This window comes from Neofelis nebulosa, chromosome 15, assembly GCF_028018385.1.
Source record: "Neofelis nebulosa isolate mNeoNeb1 chromosome 15, mNeoNeb1.pri, whole genome shotgun sequence".
NCBI classification, from domain to species: Eukaryota; Metazoa; Chordata; class Mammalia; order Carnivora; family Felidae; genus Neofelis; species Neofelis nebulosa.
This window is the reverse complement of record NC_080796.1, coordinates 11838682-11860860: the sequence shown is the minus strand read 5'-3', so window position 1 is coordinate 11860860 and position 22179 is coordinate 11838682. Positions and strand designations below refer to the sequence as shown.

Sequence of the window (22179 nt, the reverse complement as noted above, 5' to 3'; positions counted from 1 at the left end):
CGCGACGGAAACTAACAGCAGTGGCCCCGACCAAGAAGGGTTGAAGGTAGAGGACTTCACCTGCCGCCAAGGGCGGACCGCAGAGGACCGGCGCAGATCCCCAGCACTGCACGCTGGGAGCTGTAGTCTCCGGGGGAGGCCTGGTGTGGTAGGAGCGGGATGCCCCGCTGCATGCTGGGAGTTAGAGTCGACGGCTGGAAACCGTACTTGTGAGATTCGGCCTCTGCGCTGGGAGCGGCGAGCGGCGGAGTCCTCGCTGCATGCCGGGAACTGTAGTCTTTCTGGGACCACTCTCTGCTTCAGCGTGGAGAGGCGCCATCTTAGGTCCCGAGGTGCGGCCGCGCCGAGCCACAGCGCAGGCGGGCTCAGCCCCCGCGCCGGGCCGGCCCCGCCCCCGGGGCGCCTGGCGCCCGCCCCCCGCTCAGGCCCCGCCTTTCCCCACGTGTCCGCCGCCGAGGGGAGGCGCCTGAGCCGGAGCGGGCCCGCCAGAGGTCCGGCCCCGTCGGCGCTGAGGGTCCTGTCGGCGGCGCCCGGGAGCGGCCCGGCTCCCCGATGCTCCCGCGCCGGCTGCCGCGGGCCGGGCTGTGCGCTTAGTGCCCGGCTCTGGCCCCCCGAAGTGCCCGCGGGGGTGGGAGCGGCCTCGGCCCCGCGGAGACGGAGCGGCTGGAGGACGAGGCGGCGGCCGCGGGGAGGAGGATGGGGGCTAACCAGTTGGTGGTGCTCAACGTGTACGACATGGTGAGTGCGGCCCAGGCCGGCGTCCTCCGGCCGCGGGGCTCGGACCCCGGCCCCCGGCCCCTGCGCTTCCTGCCGCGCGTCCCCGCCTCCGGCTTAGTTCTCGGGGGTGGGGGAGGGGAGCAGGATTAGGTTTTAATCCCCGCGCACGTCGGCGCGCGGGGAAGCGCTGCCCGGTCCGCCCGAGGGCTCCGGCCGGGGCGCCGGGCCCGACAGCTGGGCGGGCGAGCGGTGTCCTTTCGGCGAAGCTGGGGTCGCGGGTCCGACCTCCACTCCTGTCCCCGGGGACTCCGGGGCCGCCCCGTCCCCGAGCGCCTGTCCGCCCCGCTCTGCCGCTTCTCCCAGCCGCACGGCTCCCGGTGCCCGAGTCTCCAGAAACTCCCAAGCTCACGGCTGTCGGTGCTTAGGCTAGACTCTCTCCAAAGGCGCACAGGGGCCGACAGCCCCTTGCCTCCGAGGCAGCCTCATTCGGATGAATGAGGCTCTAGTTTACCGAGAAAATAGCCCAGCTGAGTTACGTAGACAGAGATCAAGGTGGTGCTCCTTTGCTAGATTCTGAAGACCACTCTGCAGGTGATGCAACAGGTATCCGACGTGACCGCAGGAGAGGGAAGGGGAGTTTATGAGGTCATCTAACCTCGGGGTGCCGCAGGCACCCGGGATCGAGTCCGAGGACTGGTTTGCCACGGAATTGCGCCTCAAGTACCCGGCAGAGAAGGATCGGGGCAGTTAGATGCACGCCTGGGTTTGTTGCTTTCGGTTGGCTAGTTTTCGTTTTGCGAAGGGTTCCCTCCGCCTGCGTGTGTAAAATTTCTTGTAAGTGTTTTGGCAGGTGAAAAAGCCCTCCTCGTTATTTCTGTGGGCTGAAAGATGCAGAAGGAGCTGGAATACGAGAGGTCAGGAGTCACGGTTCGCCCTCGCAGATCTAAACTTTGTATTCCTTTGCTCTGTGTAAATTTCTACATTCACAGTGCAGCGTCTTGGGTAGAAAGGAATTCCGGCGCCCTATTCTGGGAGTTATGGCAGGATGGGGTAGAGACCGCCTGGGACTTGAGGTGACGTCTCCGTTGATTTGGTGGAGGGGTTTGGGGGTGGAAGGAGATGGATGGACGTGCGTGAAACGTGGTAGGAAAAAATTAGAGAAGCATAAAAACGCAAGGCACTAGTTAATAAGGTCTTTGGCGTGTGTCACTGGTTAGGAGTGGTTCTCTGGATTTCAACTTTTTGTGGTCAGTGGGATACCTTTACTGTTCAAGACTGTTCATTGCCCTTTTACTGTTTCATCGCCTGTCCCCCTCCCCCCACCGCCGTCATCTGCATTTGGTATCTTGTCTATTCTTGAAGACTTACAAAACATCTCACGGCATGTATTCTGCTTCTGAGAACACAACATGCCTCTTCTTCTGGATAATTAAGCCCCTTTATAAGTTAGGGTTATGCAACAATGACCAGAGCGTCATAGACTAAGAGAAATCTGAAAGTCGAGGCAGGGAGAAGTTTTGCTGCTTTCATAAAACTGAAAATACATTATTTGGCCTATGATGGGCTTCCTTGCACCTCAGGTGCTCTATGAATCACAAAAATCGTTGCTAATTGTGGTGAGTGTAGGAAAAGCTAGAGGTGATGTTTAAACCGATACATTTTAAAGGGAGGAGTGTTCTGAAAGATGTTAAAAATATTGTTAGCAAAGATCTTATTCCTCACATCACTTTTATAAAGTGGGTAGTTACAGAGGAGGTAGGTAGAGAAAAGGGTAAATTAAACCTGCCCAGATAACCAAAAATAGGATCTAGAATTTCTAGACCACAGGCTGATTCGTGATCTCCTCTGCTGAATAATTCCCGTGTTTGTTTCTTAACGTATTGCTTTTTCCTCGCGATAGGAGGAGAAGCAGCATATGAATGTTTATCAGAATGGTAAATAGTTGAACTATTAGACCTCTGACAATCTTGCCCTTGTTGTGTTCTTTTGAGGGCTTTCAGGCTGTGGCTGTTTGATGTCAGTCATCCAGCAACCTACAATTTTTTATGACCTTGTAGAAGTCACAAAAATGAATGAATGATCTTTTCCTCTTTGAGGAATTTAGAATACCATGGGGGAGGTACAACAGTAGTAATCATTCAAAACAGAATAGTGTGATTTTGTGATTTTGGTAAGAGCAGAACAGGATGTAAAGCAGACCACGTGTGGTTGTGGGCTCAGGAATTGCTGGAAGGTGCAGGGACCTGTAAGGGCGGAGAACAGTCAACAGGAATCGTTGTGGCCAGAGGAGAGCGCACGTCGGCCTGGGAAATAATCAGCCGGCCCAGGAGAACTAGAGTGTAGGATGCATGAAAGAGACACATTGGAAAGTTTGATTAGAACTTTATTAGTTTGGGGCTGGAAGGAAGGCCTAGGGGTGGGGGGTAAGGCTCTGAACCAGGGGGGCCATCTTCGCGGTAGGGAACAGCGTGATCAGAGGTATGTTTTTGAATGAAGACCAGTGTGTTGAGGAACAAGTTTGTTTCCTTTATACTCCCTTTTCCCAAGTTGTATTGGTTTTGGAAACCTTTTTGCTTGATGTCAGGGGCAAATCCTTTTATCTTTGATAGTACTGCCTGTGCGTCATAGATGCCTTTGATGGGGATTGCTGTTGTCTGTACAGGCCCCGTCTAGCAGCATTCTGTCTCGTCCAGACTTCACAAACATCAAAATCAACCTTTGGTTTGCACTTCTAATCACTGTTTATAGGGACCCCTTTACTGTATCCCTGTGTCTCCTTGTCTGTGAGGCTGTCACCAGCTCCAGCCCTGACTGGTTGGTTCCTATTCCTTAGATTGGGAATCGCTGATCATTTCTGTTTGTCCCTAACTGCCACATGTAAGAAGAAATTGTATCAGGGTCACCCGCATTAACTTCTTCCCACAGAGGGATAGTATAATCCTTAAGAGGTTACTTAATCCTACAAAGTGCTGCTAAATTATTGCTTGCTGCTTTCTCAGTGATTATGTTCCTCTTTGTACTTGGGGATAATCTACCACCAATAAAACCTGTCCTGGGTGATTTTCTGAGTCTCTGAATGAGGTGATTCGCATATTCCCAGTTTGCTAGCATCCATAGTAGAGCAGGTGATTCAGACTAGTTTCAGCTGCTGGGACAGTCTCTGCTGGAGCCACAAGGTGTTCATTTGCCACGGATCCAGATTTTGTGCTTTTTCAGGTTACCTTGACTACTAATGAATTGTTAAAAAAAAAAAAATATGCAGTAGCTTGGTAATATTTGTAGATTCATTCTATAAACAGTTTTCTTCCTGTTTTCAAATAGCATCTGTACATCTCCAGAGCCTTAATAGGAGGAAAAAATGCATTCTAAGACTCTTCAAGCAAGGAAGTTTGGTGCCATACTTTAGACGATCCCACCTCCATCCTACCTCGAAGAGAACCTGAGGGCACACACATGGGAGAGGACCTGAGTTCCCACACATCTTTAGATCTAACTCAGACTTATTTTTAATGTTTTATTTATTTTTGGGAGAGAGAGAGTGGGGGAAGGGTAGAGAGCGAGAGAGAGGATCCAAAGCGGGCTCTGCGCTGACAGTGGAGAGAGAGCCTGACACGGGGCTTGAACTCATGAATTGTGAGATCACGACTTGAAATCAAGAGTTGGATGCTTAACCTACTGAGCCACCCAGGTGCCCCCATAATATCTTTATATCAACATGTCCAGAACAAACTTTTTCCTTTCTCTTCTCTCCATAGCTCAGATTTTCCCCTTTACTTCATTTAATACCCACCCCCCCACCGCTCCCCTCACTAGCCTCCCCCCACCACTATTGTGTTGTAATTTTGTCCTGATGACCTTCTGTTTAGTTTCCCAAGCCAGAACCCTGGATGTAAAGCTGTTAATTCTTCTGTGTTACAAACCCTTCATAGTCCAGTCAACCAGGCCCTGTCTCCTTTAGTTGGGTTGATTCTGTCTAAAAGTAATTGAGAGCTTAACAGTCAGTAGCTAATACTGGAAGGATATTTGTCTTGAGTCCAGATATAAACAGTCCTGGGGTTGGTTCAGCAGCTCTGCTGGGACATCGGGGACCCAGACTCTCCATGCTTCTGCTCTACTGTCTGTCCCCATCACGTTGGCTCTTGTTCTGGTTTGTCCCGTCATAGCTGTGAAATGGCCATCGTAGCGGCAAACATAGTATCTTCAGTGGGACGTGAAGGAAGACAGGGGTAAGCAGGGCCTTCTGTGTGCACCTCTCTCCTTCTAATAGGCAGACGAGGCTTTGCCAAGGCTTCTCTCCTTTGCCGAGAAATGGTCCCAAGTTGGCTCCACCGTGACTGGGAGGAAGCTACCTGACTTTCCCGGCCTGAATGGCAGTGAGCTGCAAACCCTAGTCCCATTGTTCTTTAAGTCGGTTACCTTATCATGTTTTCTGCTGTTGCTTCTCAAGTTCAGGTCCTTGTTATCTCTGTTCGTAGAACAGTCTTCTGGCTTCAGTCTCTGGCATTACTTCGTTTTAATCCATCTTCCCTTCTGTCACCAAAGTCATCTTTCTGAAACATAGATGATTGTGCCATTCCTGTGCCTACAATTCATTTGCAGGGTTGGGTCTAATGCCCTTTATGATGTGACCCCTCCCTGACTAATAGGCCCACCACCCACCAGTCCCATGCTCTGTCCCACCCCAGCACACACACTTTGTGCTCAGTACTGACATGTTTAGTTCTGCAAGCAGGCTCTGCTACAAGAGCTTACGCCTCAGTGTCTGTGCTTGTCTTACCTGGAATGTCCTGTCCTGGCATCGGCCACCAGCCGCCTCCTGCCTGTAGCCTTGTCTTTATTCGGCAGACTTGCGCCAACTTTTGCACCCTAGTTGTACTTTGTACGTATCTTCCACTGTGTGTATCATAATTCTGTGCATCCCATTAGACCAGGTTCCTCGATGGCAGTATCTAGAACTGGGCCTGTCGTGAGAAGGTGTTCTGTAAATATTTACCAAATGAATGGGACTTCAGGCAGTTTTATTAGGAATGGTGCCAGTTCTTAAATGGCATCAAGCAGTCTTCCACTTTCCCTTCCCTTTGTGCCAAAAACCTTTCTGTATTTGTCCCCCTATTTAGTACATTACTGGATTTTAGCTTTGGTTGTTGTAAAGGGGTGATGGAGTGAAGGGGGGAGGAACACGGGAAGCGGGGAAGGAAAGCTATCAAATATTCTTCTTTGACATAGTTGTTTTGTTTGTTTGTTTGTTTGTTAAACACTGTGGGGCTAGACTGTTGATTCAGTGAAGTTGGAGCCGCAGCCGCTCCTTGAGAGGCCCTCCTCACCTTTGTCTTCCTTTACATGCTGCCGAGCGAGGATCCCGCAAGGCTCTGACGGTCCTGTTGCAGCTGTGACCCGCAGACCAAGAACAAGTAGTTGCTCCTGGGGAGATCATCTTTCTGAGAACATTGTCAGAATTTCAGCATGGATGAACCAGTTAATGGGAACTAGTCTTAATTCCCTTGCACCACGTCTGCTTCTGGGCCCAGGGCCGCTTCACCGCTTGACATAGAAACAGTGGGTCCGTGGGTCTAACCAGAAAAAAAGGACGGTCAGTCATAAATCTGACCTCCTACGTTATCTGTGGCGGTATCGTTCCTTTTTTTGTTTGTTTGTTTGTTTAGTCTGTATGAGAAAAGAATTTAATCTCTGTACGGATTTGTGTTCTGTTGCTAGAAAAACGAATTGCCAAAAATGTAGCGGTTTGAAATGGCTCGTGGGCCAGACGTCCGGGTGGGCGGGGCTGGTCTCACAAGGCTAAAGTCAGGGTGTCGGTGGGCCTAGGCGGGGACAGATTTGCCACTAGGCTCATCCAGATGGTAGCAAGATTCGGTAGCTTGTGGTTGTAGGGCTGAGGTCCCGTTCCATGCTGTTCCATGCAGTTCCGTGCTGGCTGCCAGTCGGAGCCACTCTGGGCTGCTTGGAGCCTCTCGCATTCCTCATTTGCATCCTTGGTCTTCAGACCAGCTGGAGGGCCTGGAGTTGTGCCATGTGAGAGTCTGACCTCCCTTCTCCTGTGTCTAGCCCACCTCCATCCAGAGAGGTCTCCGCTCGTTAATTAAAGGGGACCCACAAGGATATGCCAGGGTAATCTCCCTGTGTTAAGGTGTCTCTAACTTAAATTACATCTGCCAAGACCCTTTGCCATGATTCACAGAACAGATTCACAAGTTCTGGAAACTAGGGTGTAGACACCTTATAGAGTCCTTTCCCTATCACACCATCTATGAAAGGTATTTTGTAAACCCCAAAATATTCAGTGCTCCCTTTTAGCAGGCCCTTGACTTGTCATGGAATAAATATCTCCGTAACTTAAAATGGAAAATTTGAAGTATTCAAGAAGTAAAGCATGGAGAGGCGCCTGGCTGGCTCACTCAGAGGAGCATGTGACTCTTGATCTTGGGGTCGTGAGTTCGAGCCCCACGTGGGGTGTAGAGATTACTTAAATAAAGAAAACTTAAAAAGAAAATACATGGAAACCTTTTATGAGTGGCTCATACTCCGATGTGAAAGGTCCAGGCATGTTGGTGAACACAGGCCCTTCAGACCGCAGCGGGATATTGTGTAGCAGCTCCAAGGTCACATTCATGATGACGGATAAAGCTAACAAATTAGAATTTAATGAAACTAGTAAATACGACTAAATACCAACGAAAACCTATTTTAGGTGAATTCTTCCATTGGATAGAATTTTTTTTTAATGTATACTTTAATTTCCTTTTGTTGACTGATTTTCTAGAAGATTATTTAAATTCCAAAGTATTATTGTTCAAGTGTCATCCAGTCGGTTGATAGAATATACAGGGAAGTCTGCCAAAATAAATAATCCTAAACTATAACAAAGGCAGAAAAATAATAAAGGGAAATGAGATACATGAAAATAATTTTAATTTTCAATTAATCTGAAATGGATTTGGGTATATGACTGTGATTGCCCTTCCCCCAAAACAATAACGTAAAAACAAATTGACCCCACATTATTTGGAATAAAAGTCTTGGCTCACTAGGTTGTGATACTACTAAATTCTTGCCCATATGGAATTGGGGAGTCTCATTACTACACTATTTGAATTATTATAATTTCACAGCATATTTTAGGCTGGACCAGTTTCCTTTCATTATTTTTCCCAAATTTTCTTGGCTATTACTCATTTCCTCTTCTAGGCTCTCTGAAAAATTCCGTACATTTTTTTGTCTCTTTGGTTTTTTTTTTTTTGAACTGTCTTAAAATACACATAAAATGCACTGCCTTAACCGTTTATGGCTGTATAATTCAGGAGCGTATATTCACACTGTTGTGCAGCCGATGTCCAGGACTTTTTCATCTTGCAAAACTGAAACCCTGTATTCATTAAATTCCCCTTACCCCTCCCCTCGCCCCTAGTTACCACAGTTCTACTCTGTCCTGCGAATTTGACTAGATACCTCCTAGATGTGGAATCAACAGGACTTGTCTCCGTAACGAACTTATTTCACTTTACATAGTGTCCCAAAGTTGTACCCATGTTGTACCACATGTCCGAGTTTCCTTCCTTTTTAAGGCCGAATAGCGTCCCGCCGTGTGTGTATCCATTCATGTGTCCATGGACATCGGGGTCGCTCCCACCTTTTGGTGACTGTGCATGATGCTGCTTGAACACAAGCGTACAAATAACCTGTTCGGGTCCCAGCTTTCAGTTCTTTCAGAGGCGCACCCAGTCTGTAAGTTGTTGTTTTCATTGGAACCGCACTGGTTTTAGTGCAGTTTAAAGTAACTTGGGAAGAATTGGCATCTTTCCTATTAACGTATTCTTTTTTTCTCAATGGTGAAAATGGGATTTTTTTTTTTTTTTTTTTTGCTTTTTGAAATTTTTATCGAGAAAATGCAAATATTTCATACATGCACGTAGTTGATAGGTTAATTCCAAGCCCATATATCTGAGCCATCTATTAACAGAATATACTTCATAAGTAAGTAAAATAAGATTCTAGGTCATTTTGTCATAAACATCCACGCTGCATACGTTTTCACCATGTAAGTAATTGACTGTAGGGCAATTTGCTATAAAAAAAAAATCACAAAAAAATGACATTTCATTTGAAAGGACATAGTGAAACATGAAAAATGAATAACAAAATTAAAAGATCCTATTGCGAAATACAAAATATTTGAATACATTTAAAACGTGTGTAGACTTTTGACAGTATTGTGCAAATAACCAATTTGATTTTGTGGATTGTACCCAGACATTCGTCTTCGAAGTCTTTCATTTGTAGTATTATACCTTTTTTCTTTTTTCTTTTTTTTTTTTTTTTTTTTGTCTATTGATTCATCTCAGCATCACTGTTTTCCTTCTTTCACTTCCTTCCTTCGTTAAGAGAGGTATCCGTTTCCAAACACGAAGATGCGGATTCGTAACCGAGCTTTGCATTGTGCAAGCCGCCTGCACTGCTTTTTTCTCCTGGCATGTTGTCACATGTTGGTGATAGTCTGGAATTCCCTGGGAAGTGTGGACGATGTGCCGGCGCCCGGATGCGTTCGTGATGGAGCCCTGCCATCACCATCGCTGCCACGCTCCCCTGTCCCCAGTACAGCACGGGGTCTGGCCTGACCCTCCTGTTTCACACTGCCCGTAGGCGGGCTCCCTCACAGTGTTTTTGTCAGGTCGATCCATATAGTCGTTACCATCCAGTCTTTCAAGAACACTACGTCCGTGCGTCACTGAATAGATCGTCGTGAGAGCGAGCTAAGATTTATACAACATCAAAACAGGAGCTTTGTTAATGGAGAAATAAACCGACGGCCAACTTCGATACGTTAACCCAGCCAAGGGCAGTCGAGTCACCCATGGGGAGATGAAGCCAGACCATCCACCAGTTATTTTAGCTTTTATAGCAAAATGTTCTTACAGCCAACTGGTGGTGCAGCAGAAATGTTTGTGGCAAAAACGTCTGTGGCTGAGACACAGGGCGAAAATCCTGGACGTGACTAAAAGGCATTTGGTATATTAAGTGGCAGTAGGCCTCAACAGGAAAATAAAGCAGGGGGAGGGGAAGGAGAGCGTAGGCCGGGATGGGGCAGTGCGGTTTCTACTACGGTTTCAAGTCGAGTGGTCAAGAAGGGCCTCGCCAAAAAGAAGGCATTCCTGAAAGGTGAAGGGGTACACCGTGTGGATACCTAGGGAAAGAACATTCCAGGCAGAGTACGCAAGCACAGAGGATAAACCAGGCCACATGCCTCCAAAGTAAATGTACAGCAAGAAATAGAAGCTTTTAGGGGGAATTTCTGATTTATGTTCTCAGATAGGTTCATGAGGGTCATTGAAAATTGAGCAGACGGTACCAGAGAAGGAACAATCAGATCAAGAGAGATTCCGCAGAGGTGAAAAGTGCCGTTGCCTGACTGAAAACTGCAACAGGAGATTGAAAACTAAAGAGAAAGTAGCAAGATTTAGAAAACCTCTCAAGTAGAAGCATGGCCAGCCTCCAAAAGGATCAGGTGCCAGGCGGTGTTTGAAAAGTTAGGAACGTTCAAGCAAAGCCCAGTTTAACTTTTAAATGTTAAGGATGAAATAAAAAGTCCTACAGACACGCACAGGCAAAAAAAGGTACCTCAAGGGAACAAAATCAAGACTTCTCTGTCCTGACACCAAACCCCAAATACAACGGAGCGTTATCTGCGGAGTTGTGAAAGGAAGAGCATTTCCGTCTGAATGCCCTGACGTCTCTAGTGGTCACTCGCGCAAAAGGACGTGGCGAGTATCTGGGACCTCTGGGGGGGCTACTGGAGGTCTCAAGAACTTAAGAATGGGGTGGTGACTGTAGAGGAAAAGCCATGGTCTCCAACGCTAGTTGCAGTTAGCAAAGCTAGTTCCTATGATATACATGGTTATGGACGATGCCAGGGTCCTGAATTACTCTTCAAAGAGAATGAACATGATGTTGCGATTAAGTCCCAGGTTGTTGACCAAATCTGGAAGAGAGGGAGGGAGGGAAGTCAGCAGATATGGTTGGTTTTGGTCCGTATTGGAAAATTGTACGTGTAAATGCTTTTTGTCATGTAAATGTAAGTAGTGTTGGGATAAAGTTGGATCTAGAGGGGAAACCGCAGAGAAAACACAGTTCATACAGTGGAGGAGAGAAAACAGAAAGAAAGATGGAAAAGGAAGACAGATAGGCCCAAATACAAAAATTATGAGATGGTCGTAAATAAATTAAATCCCCTGTTAAGTTTGTTAAGTATGTTTATGTCCTTTCCTTACAGAAATTTTAAATTACACATGGTCAAAACTGTCATCGTTTTATGACCATTCAGGTTTATATCATCCCTAGAAAGGCTTTTCCGGGTCTGAAATTATAGAAGTAATCCCCGTATTTACTCTCCAGGGGAAAACCAGTTACCCCAACACTGTTGATTGGATGATCGATCGTTCCCCATGTTAATTGGACGTGTATGCCACCTTTATCCTCTAACAGATTGTCATGGATGTAGAAGTCCTATTTCTTGACTCTCTGGGCTTGTCCTGTATTTAGTTGCCTCTTCCCACACTCTCATCAGATGTTTAGTTGCGTATTCCAGTGTTTTGATACTGGTGATGGAGGTTTCTCTTGCTCTCTCTTGGCATTTTATGTTTCTCACACATTCGTTTTCCAAATAAAACTTAGAATCAATTCATCAAAAAAACTCACTGAAATTTTCAGTGCAATGACATTAAGTTTATGAATAATTTGGGGGGAGAATTGACAGATTTAGAATATTGAGTCTCCCCATAATATAAGAACTTTTGTATTTTAACACTCATTTTTGAGAGAGAGACAGAGTGTGAGCAGGGGAGGGGCAGAGAGGGAGGGAGACACAGAATCCGAAGCAGGCTCCAGGCTCCGAGCTGTCTAGCACAGAGCCCGACGTGGGGCTTGAACCCACAAACCGTGACATCATGACCTGCTCCGAAGTCAGACACTTAACCGGCTGAGCCCCCCGCATGCCCCAAGAACTGACCTTTTTGAGTGATTATTACAGGCCAGCCATTGCCTCATATCATCATCCCTTTTTAAGATGAGGAAGCTGAGGCATAGTTGAAGGGCCTGCTCAGAATTGTGGCCATAAGTGGTAGAGCACAGCCCTGCATCCCGAGCTCTGACGCTACAGTCTGTGCCTCTGACCACCGCATTACAGTTCTCTTCCTCCTCCCATCCCTGGAAAGTGCTGTTTCTCTATTTGTCTTGATTTCCACACCCCTGACCCCACCTAACTTCCACTCTGTGCTTTCTGGAACTCCTGAAGGGGCAGTGGCCAAAAAAAAAAAAAAAAAATCCCTGACCTCTGAATATTCTGTGATGGCTAATTGTATGTGTCAACTTCACTGGGCCAAGCTAGTACCTGGGTTTTAGTCAAACATTAGTCTAGGTGTTGCTGTGAGGGTATTTTTTGGATGCAATTTACATTTAAGTCAGTAGACTTTGAGTAAAGGATAATGGGGGTGGGCCTCATCCAGTCCATTGAAGGCTTTAAGAGCAAATACTGGGGACCCCTAAGGAGGAAGGAATTCAGCCTCCAGAGGAGCTACATCACCTCCTCCTAGGTCTCCAGCACCCCCCCCCCCCCGCCCCAGCTTGCCCTGCACATTTTACACTTGCCCCCGCCCCCCGCATCATGTGAGCCAGTACCTTACAACCACCCCTTCCTTCCTGCACCTTCATCCGAGTTAGATTCTGGCATCACCATTACTGCCGTTCCCTCTGGCGTACTTGTCTGGCAACCCTAGTGAAGTTGAACTCCCCATCTCAACAGCTGAGCGCAGCTCGAGAAAACCCCACAGCCATCCTGACTTATCTCACTTTGAAATCGTGACCACAAACCCCAAGGGGACCCTAAATGCTGTCTGGCAGTGCTTCCATATTTCTTTGGTTGACTGACTTTCCCACTCCAAGACAGCTCCGGTGCCCCTCCCCGGTCCTCACTCTCCGCTGGTGACTTCACTGCTTGCTTCACTTTAAACAAGAAAGTAGGGGCACCTGGGTGACTCAGTTAAGTGTCTGACTTCAGCTCAGGTCAGGATCTCACAGTTCATGAGTTTGAGCCCTGCATCAGGCTCTGTGCTGATGGCTGGGAGTCTGGAGCCTGCTTTGGATTCTGTGTCCCCCTCTCTCTCTGCCCCTCCTCCACTTCGTGCGCTCTCTCTCTCTCTCTCTCTCTCTCTCTCTCTCTCTCTCTCTCTCAAAAATAAACATTAAGAAAAAATTAAAAGAGGAGCAGCTGAAGAGAATATGATCTCCACCCCCCCCCCCCCCCCAACACTGCCTTGGTACAGTCCTCCTGCGCGTGGAACGGGAATCACCCGTGTCCTTACCGGAGGTCAGACCTCCCACTCTGTACTGGATCCCAGCCCCTCACTTCGGTGCAAGGACCTCTCAGAACCGTCCACGCTCTCACCTGCTGTCCTCGTAGTCGCTATGGAACGTGCTATGATAGTTTCCGGTCCTTGTCCTTCTGAACTGAGGAGTTAGTGGACTTACTCTGACATTCTGTCCGTTGACCATGCACCATATGGCACCACGCTCTCAAGCCAGAGGTTTGTGTCTTTTTAATCAACTTCTTTAGAAATGTGTTACTTTAAAAGACTAACAAGGAAGCAAGCAAGAGCTGGTCTATTTCAGGCCTGTTCATTCATTTCTGTTGCTGTTTTATCTGGGCATCAAACGGTAATTCACACACGGTCAAGTTCCTCACTCTGCAGTGAGCTTGAGGGCAGAGACAAGGTCTTACTCTTTATTCCCAGAACTTGGTGCATTGTCATTGCTTTTAAAAGGTTTGTGAGGCTCACCTGAAGTTCTCCTAGGAGCCATCATCCTGAAATTGTTCCTCTCTCCACTGTGTCCTCTCGTTCATTGCGGCTGCCTGCAGGACGATGGAAAGGATGGACGGACGGACCTCCCCACCCTGTCAGGTGGCCAGCGAGAGCCCCAAACATCTGTGCCGGTTCCGAACAGGACTATCAATGTGACACAGAGTCATGGCTAAGGCAGGGGCAGCCGGAAGCTGTCCTTGACCTCTTCCTTGATCAGGCCTGCCGTCTGCTGTTTAGAATCTGTTCTTTGTCTTTGAGGTATAGTCTGGAATCCCTCAGACCGTGTGGATTTGCATCCCACCTCCTGCTTTTTACCTGTGTGACCTGGGAAGGTTTCTTAACTTCTCTGTGCCTCTGTTCTTTGCTAAGATGGGAATCGCAATTCATAGGGTTATTGTAAGGGTCGATTTATGTCTAATGCATGGACAGGGAGCTGGCACATGATAATCACAAGAAAGCACCAGCTGTGTGTTAGTGGTGTTATTTGCAGGATTAGAAGAAGCTGAGCGAGCTCCCGGTTGTATTCCTTCTGCAGTTGCAACACCTCGTAACTTGATCTTTGGAATTTCCTCACTTTATCTTAAGGAGTGTTCCGCTGCCGAGGACAGGAAAGCAGGCTGTTGCGTGTTTGACATTAGCTCTAAAATCTCCCATCACGGTGTATGTGTAACTCTGGGGCTAATTATGTAAGCCTTTTCTCTTCCCTTGTGCGTTGAGAGCCTTTGAACCACATGAACTTAATGGAGCTGATTTTTCAGTCTTGAAACATTTGTGGAAGTTGTGAAAACAAACAGCTTGGCCGAGACTGGTTTGTACGCCATGGCAGAGTTCTCATTTCTAGCTCATTGTCCGGCAGTCAGCTAAAGCAACCACCAGGTAAGCACACTGGTTCTTCCCAGCCCTTCTCAGCATAATCTGCGTGTGTGCCCTAGTTTACTGCCCAGTAGTACGGGAAGTTGCTTGAAGGACTCTTGCAATTCTCAGGTCCAAAACGAACGTATCTTCTCGATTTCTCCTCCTGATGTCCTAGAGAGGAGTTTCAGATACGAAGGTTCGTTTCCAGAACAGGAGGTCTCTACGTTACTGAATTAGTGACCAGGTGGGCACATTATATGGCATTTAAGGCAAAGGCTAGGCAGTGACTCTTTTTACTTGCAGTGGTGCGGGAGGGGTCACCATAACTTCACACTTAAGGAAAAATGATGAATAGTCATGATCTCCATCTTACTCCGAAGTTGTTCGGGGTGCTTCCAGATCATGTAAAGAAAAGGAGGGGCCCATGAGGCTGTCTGCTGGAAGCCAGGCTGTGTGATAGGAGCAGCAATAGGTAGAGGCTATGAAGCCTGGGCTGTTTATGGTTTGGCCACTCATCATGTGACCATGGGCAAATTACTCCTAAAGAGATTTACATGGACCGTTACTACGAAAGAGAGTGAGTGAAAGTACGTTTTAGGGTAGCGTTCAAAAATGAGTTTTCGGTTTACTACATATGCACATATTTCTGTTCTAACACAGGTTTGTGATTGATTGCTTACATTCTTAATGAGTTCCTTATGGACAAGGACTGTGAGTTAATCGTCCGTGTAACCCCAGCGCCTGGCAGCCCCTGACACATAGGTGTGCCTACATTGTATTGAATCAGGGTTGTTTAACTTGCTTCATTTATGACTTTGGTGCAAGTAAACATTTTTAAATCAGATTTAAACTGAGGTATAATTTAGGAGACCCTTCTAGAACAGTAGCTCTTCTTTTAAAACAAAATTTTTTTTAATGTTTATTTATTTTTGAGACAGAGAGAGACAGAGCATGAACGGGGGAGGGTTGGAGAAAGGAAGACACAGAATCCGAAGCAGGCTCCAGGCTCTGAGCTGTCAGCACAGAGCCCAACGTGGGGCTCGAACTCACGGACCGCAAGATCATGACCCGAGCCGAAGTCGGATGCCCAACTGATTGAGCCACCCAGGCGCCCCTAGAACAGTAGCTCTTGATTGTATCCTAGACCAGCTAAGAAGTACACTTACATCACACCGTTACGCACACGTGTAAACTGATACCAAACGTTCAGGAAATACCTTACTCAGTGTCTTGTCCTCTGATAAGTCCTATTCCATCATATTTCACTCATTGGAAATAATGCCGGTGCCAACCCACCGAAATGATTTCGGGATCCTATAATGGGGTGCAACCTACAGTTTCAAAGACGCTTCTCAAGAATGCAAGCTCTATGAAAACCAGAACTTCATCATATTTGCTACCGTGTTGCTAGCGCTTGGCACATAGTAGGTGTTCAGTAAATATCACCTGCATGAGTAAAAGAATGGAGATACTCTTTTCCATAGGTCACAGTCGAAAAGATAAAGCATTACAAACTCTTTGCTGCATTTCAGTTCATCCAGTATTTGAGCAGTCTACTAGGTATAATACAGTGCCCTCAGCACCATGGAGGATCCAGGAATTTTTTTTTAAGTTTATTTATTTTGAGAGAGAGAGCAGGGGAGGCATAGAGAGGGAGGGAGAGAGCGAGAATCCCAAGCAGGCTTCACACCATCAGCATGGAGCCCAACGCAGGGCTCGAACTCACGAACCGCGAGATCATGACCTTAGCCAAAATCAAGAGTTGGATGCTTAACCATCTGAGCTACCTGGGCACCCCTGGAGGATCTAGAATTAAAGAACACTCAGCCTCAGGCCTTGCTCAGTTTAGAGCCCAATCCAGAGTGCAGGTCAAGTATAGATAGGCCATGAAAGAAGTTTCAAGATTTTACCAAAATATCTGACATCAGCTATTGGGACAACTACACCAAGTGCCTCGTAGGAAAGATTTGCCAAGAACTTAGATTTCTGGTACAGATATGCCATCAGGACCAAGAATTGACAGTACTCTGCCTCATCTATACCAGAGATAACATTCTCTGGTAATGAAAATCGAGCCAAACTGTAGGTTACACGCAGTAGGTTTAGTCTTAAAAATATTCAAGGAGCATTTGGTTCACCGTTGATTTGACTTGTAAAAATCTATTCTCCTTTAAAAAACAATTTACAGTCATCCTGGGTCTAGCTTGTGGTGGGTCCTAAAAATTAGGTTTTTTGACAAGCACAGGAATTTGTTTTTGAAAATTGGTTTGCCTAGTTGATAAAGCGGAGGAAACTGACGTTATGTGAAATGCATAGGAGCACATTTTCCTTGGTTTTAAGTTTCCTGTGAGTGCATAGTGATGTGTACTCATGCTCGTGAACTTCAGGACAGTGCTGTGGAGCTTTAAGTCTCAAAGCACAGTCCTTGGGAAGGCCAGCTTTGGACTAACCTTAAAATGGATCGTCAAAACTGGGACTTAATAAAAGAGGGTGCAGGCTGAATAGTTCTGCTGAAACAAACATACACTGGGACTCTGTGTGTGTGTGTGTGTGTGTGTGTGTGTGTGTGTGTGTGTAAGTTTGGTTACACGGTCTCAAAAAAAGCTTTACAGAACATTTACAAAACTTGAAACCCTATTAACTAAAAAATTACTAGCAAATAAAGATCGAGGCTTAATACCTAAGGTTATCAACAATTTATAGATAGCATGGTAATGAAAATGTTAATGTTATGTAAAGATTTTTTTTTTTCCCTAAGACCCAGAAAGTGAGTGATGTGCTTATTTTATTTATTGTTTTAAATTTTTTAGCGTTTATTCATTTTGAGCAAGACCGTACAAGCGGACGGCGGGGGTGGGCAGAGAGAGGGAGACACAGAATCCGACTCAGGCTCCAGGCTCTCAGCTCTCAGCACAGAGCCCCACGCGGGGCTCGAACTCACGGACCGCGAGATCATGACTTGAGTCAAAGTTGGACGCTTAACCGACTGAGCCACCCAGGCGCCCCAATGTGCTTATCTTAGATAACATTCTCTGGTAATGAAAAAATTGGACATTCTTAGAAATAATGATAATGGAATAGAATATGTAATGTGCCATCTTTCTTACGGTATAAAGCAAATTAACAGATCTGGATGCTTACGGTTTCATCTAGAAAAGATAGTAGTGTGTCTCAGTTCATTCAGTGAGTTTTTATTGACTCTGTTTTACGATTAGCCTGATGCTAAGGCTCTATAGATAGCATTTTAATATGATTTACTATTAAGTAGCATTTGCTGTAAGATTATCTAGGACTCAATCCAGTGGTACCAAAAAGACCTCTTGAGGTAGTCAAACAGTGTGAATGTCAAAGACGGCTTTATATGAGATGGCACTATGGGAATTACCCCAGTCTCCACTACTCGCGGTTTATTTTTAATTTTTAACTCAGTAAGTGAAAGGCCTTCTCTTTTCCCCTAAACACCTTTTTTATGGGAGTTAAGTAAAACACTTGCCTTAATCCACACGAACACGGGTTTTTTTTTTTAGGGGAAACCGTCATACTTTATACTTAGATCAGTTAATACTACCTTTTGAGGAAGTCAGGCCCAGCACCTAAGTGGTTATATTAAATGTTTTAAGTTCCAGACTAGGGAGATAGCATGTATCCTCACTGCTGCTTTCAAACAGGAAGCATAAAATTTTATTAAATTGATAAGTCAAATCACTGACTGAAATGAAGTTTAATGAAAGTTCTCTGTCAGAAGAATAACGTAGCATTTTAATATAGGACTGTAATACACCACAGTCAATTCACTTCTGTAAACAGTGCTTTAAAGTAATAAATGGAAATGTTTAGGTCAGTGTTTTGCATTGAGGCAAGATGGAGCTCAAAAGTAATTGCAGTTATCGATGTATTTGTTGCCTTCCCACATATTTTAAGATGATAGGTTTCCTGTGAAGTGTTTCCTTTTACCTTTTATTATATTAATACTTAAAAAGCTTCGAAAAGCCCTCTACGCTTCCGTGGCGGTTGGTGTCGGAAGAGGTAAAGCTGGAATCCGTGCTCCTTCCTTGGCCCTCTTCTGTATGCTTGGGAAGCCCCAGGCCATGACGGCCCAGTGCCGAAGTGACGTGTGGCTCTCCAGTTCCTCGCTCCTGTTCGTGACTGTAGGAGCGCCCTGTGACACCACTGGCATACTTACGGAGACCTCAAACCTGTGCTCCTCCAGAGGATAAATGATCGCATGCGGGATTCTTAAAGCAGACTCAAATTAATTCTGCCGTTGTTTGCTATTCACTGTAATGAGTCACTGCTCCTGGGAATTTGACATCGGCTCCCAAAGATTCTTGAAAATTCCGAGATCTAGCAGATAGCTGGCACTGAGCCGCTTATTTACATGAGCGTATGGCCATTTCCCGGTAGGTAAGACAAAAGCATGAGGGAAGGATCACATGGTCAGTAAACGTGTTTGCTACTCCTGACGCTTCCTGTTTCCCGGGGGTCAGGTAGCCCTCTGAGGACTTCACGTGGTGTATGCTATCTATTAATAATCCCCATTGTATAAATAAGGACAGAGAAGATAGCGTCTTTTTTAGGTTATGCACCTAGCGAACAGTGAAGCCAGAGTTTGAACCGAGGCTTTCAGGCCCCAGGATCTGAATTGGAATCCAAACGGTCTTTGAGACCAACCGGGGACCTTGAAGAAGTTCTCATATACGTGCATCAGAAGAAACCAAAGCAAAGAGCTCCGGTCTCCTGACAACCCAGTGTCTTTTCCACTGTCGTTCAGATTCTTCAGCCCGTGTGGGTTGTCGTACTTGGATCAACCTGTTTCTATCCACGCGATATATCTGTAGTCAAGTCAAGTGTAACAGAAGCCATGTCCTTGGGATCTAGCCCGGAATAAAGGAACACTGTGGGCTTTCCTGTTAGACCCAAAGGGAAGGAGCGCCCTGGATGAAGCCAGCTGACCAGGCGATACGCTCCATCCAGATGACTTAAGTAGGTGGTTGATGGGGAGACACTGTGGTAACTTGCTGGTTTCGTGGTTTGAGAGAAGACTAATTCGTGGGAGCGTCTGGCAGCTTGACTGTTTTCCTTTGTGCCAGAAACGTCTGATTTCTCATGTAATCCACTGAGGGCCTCTCTTCCTCAGCACTGGGTGAATTGGGCACATAGCCACCTCTTGTGGACGTGCCCCTGACGTTCTGTGTCCCTTCTCTCTCGCAGTGTGGCCTTTGTGTGATAAACTCTTCTGTGTCGGCCAGCCCCGGTGTCAGTCTGTAGAGCTCTGGGAGCGACAGTTCTCAAACTAGTCCCCTGAATGCTGGTTGTACTCTTACACTTGAACCAAGCTCTTAGGAGTAAAAGTGGTCTTTTCCAGTTCGGATGAACGGCTTTTGGGTGAAACTCTTCTGGGTTATCCATCTTTCCCAAGTACGTGACTGTAAACCTTGGCACCTGCTACTGTTTAGACAACAAAATCCGGGAAGATGTATCCAGCAGAAGTTAACAGAAGTCTTGCGTACATCCAGCCATATCTAACTCAGCAGCTTGTTTTGTTTGTTTGTTTTTCGTGGACGTGAGTTCTTGGCTGGGAGCTCATGTTGTGTATTTTTTGTTTCTTTTGGAAAATGTCAGTGTTTTATGGTGTTCTACAAAAGCAAGAATTTCCATAGCAGGTTTGAGAAGCTCTGTTAAAGCTCTGTGGGGAGATAAAGTAAACACAAAGGATGGAAACCATGTCAGAGAAGGACTGAAAAACCCTACTGTTAATTTCAAAAATCTTGGACTTGGGGGAGGATAGCGGTTAAATCACGGTAGGGAAGTTTTGCAACTGAAGTCATTCAGGAAAAGGCTCCGCTGTCATATAGTTTTTTGTTTTGTTTACGCTTATCTTATTAAATCCCTACTTAAAACAGGCACCATCCATATCGTCTGCAAAGCCTTGGCAGGACTTTGAGGGCAAAGGACTCGACAAGGCATGCTGACCTTGAAGGCATGTTGACCTGTCTTCCACAGGCAGCCGGCCCGGTTTTTAAAGATGGAGCCTCTCAGGCCTGTGCTCTAATAATAGAGCCAGGAAGCCCAATGAGAACAGACTCATTTGGAGGGCATCTTTCTCTATGACCGACCCCCCCCCCCCCCCCCCCACGGAAGCTTTCCCCTCTTTCCTTCTGAATTCATTCAGGGAAAAAAAAAATTTACACCAAAGAAAAACATCTAATCTCCTTCATCATGTAAATTGTAAGAATTTTGGCAGTAATATGCTGCTGTTCATATGTTCATTCTGGTCGCTGACCAGAATATATGTATTTAGAGTTGCTTTTTGTCTGTTCTTTTTTTTTTTTTTAATGTTTATTTATTTTTGAGACAGAGGGAGACAGAGCACGAGTGAGGGAGGGGCAGAGAGAGAGGGAGACACAGAATCGAAACAGGCTCCAGGCTCCAAGCTGTCAGCACAGAGCCTGATGTGGGGCTCGAACCCACGAACTGTGTGGGATCATGACCTGAGCTGAAGCGAGACACCCAACCGACTGAGCCACCCAGGCGCCCCATCTTTTTGTCTGTTCTTGATGTGTTATTTGTTTATAGCCTGGCTTCTATGTGATTTTTGAAGGCAGCTGTCCGAAATTTGAGAAGTAACCTATTTAAAGGCTTTTGATTGGGGATAAGAGTTCAAGAACTAATTGGACCACCTTTTGTGTCATTAGAAAATGTTTTACAGGGGTGCCTGGGTGGCTCCATTGGTCAAGCATCCAACTTCAGTTCAGGTCATGATCTCATGGTTTGGGGGTTCAAGCCCTATGTCAGGCTCTGTGCTGACAGCTCGGAGCCTGGAGCCTGCTTCAGATTCTGTGTCTCCCTCTCTCTCTGCCCCTCCCCCTCTTGTGCTCGCTCTGTCTCTAAAATAAATAAACATTAGGGGCGCCTGGGTGGCGCAGTCGGTTAAGCGTCCGACTTCAGCCAGGTCACGATCTCGCGGTCCGTGAGTTCGAGCCCCGCATCAGGCTCTGGGCTGATGGCTCGGAGCCTGGAGCCTGTTTCCGATTCTGTGTCTCCCTCTCTCTCTGCCCCTCCCCCGTTCATGCTCTGTCTCTCTCTGTCCCAAAAATAAATAAAAAACGTTGAAAAAAAAATTTAAAAAAAAAAAAAATAAATAAAAATAAACATTAAAACTTTTTTTTTTTTAAAGAAAATGTTTTACAGTAGCTTGTATATTTTTCATTGTTTTTGTTTTGGTCGAAAGCCCCACAGTCATGATCTGCATATTTTATTTCACTCAGATTGAAGTTTACATTGGACCATTTGTTAGAGTAAGCACAGGGAAATGGGAACTTTTTTTTTCTTCATGAATTTTTTTGGTTTTCATTTTGCTAACAGTGGGAAAACTTTCCTATAATGCCAAATTTCCTTTTTTTTTTTTTTTCCAAAGGAACTAAGTATGTATTGTATTCAAAGGAAAATTTGTCCTTGGGGGACACTTGGTATTTATAGAACAGTTTTTTTAAGTTTGCCAACTACAAAATGACAGGCTCTTCTGCCGTTCATCTGCGGTTCATAGATCCTTTATTTCTGTTCTTCACGTTTTTTGAACCGTTTTCTTGAGATATAATTCACATGCCATCCAGGTCACCCTTTGTGTGCAGTTCAGTGGATTTTAGTGTGTTCACAGAATCCTACAGTCATCATCACACTCTATGTTAAAAATTTGTCTTCACCCTGATGGGGCGCCTGGGTGGCGCAGTCGGTTAAGCGT

At 46.1% G+C, this 22179-nt stretch overlaps 1 protein-coding gene and 1 long non-coding RNA gene across 4 annotated transcripts in view; one reads left to right on the top strand and one right to left on the bottom strand.

The window, feature by feature from the left end:
- Positions 1–332: 332 nt before the first annotated feature.
- Positions 333–22179, top strand: part of DESI2 (desumoylating isopeptidase 2) — a 46001-nt gene continuing 24154 nt past the window's right edge. The window contains exon 1 of one of the 3 annotated variants that reach the window (XM_058702118.1): positions 333–738. In XM_058702118.1, the coding sequence (XP_058558101.1) occupies positions 697–738 (42 nt within the window). In that variant the 5' untranslated portion in view covers positions 333–696. Of the gene's footprint in view, positions 739–943; positions 1481–22179 lie in introns of those variants that run through there. The other 2 variants (XM_058702116.1, XM_058702117.1) reach the window with 2 other exon arrangements.
- LOC131496499 (uncharacterized) lies at positions 3088–5344 on the bottom strand. The gene is made up of 2 exons (XR_009254508.1): positions 5134–5344; positions 3088–4058 (listed from the first exon to the last, which is right to left on the bottom strand). It is a non-coding gene; the product is annotated as an uncharacterized LOC131496499 (long non-coding RNA).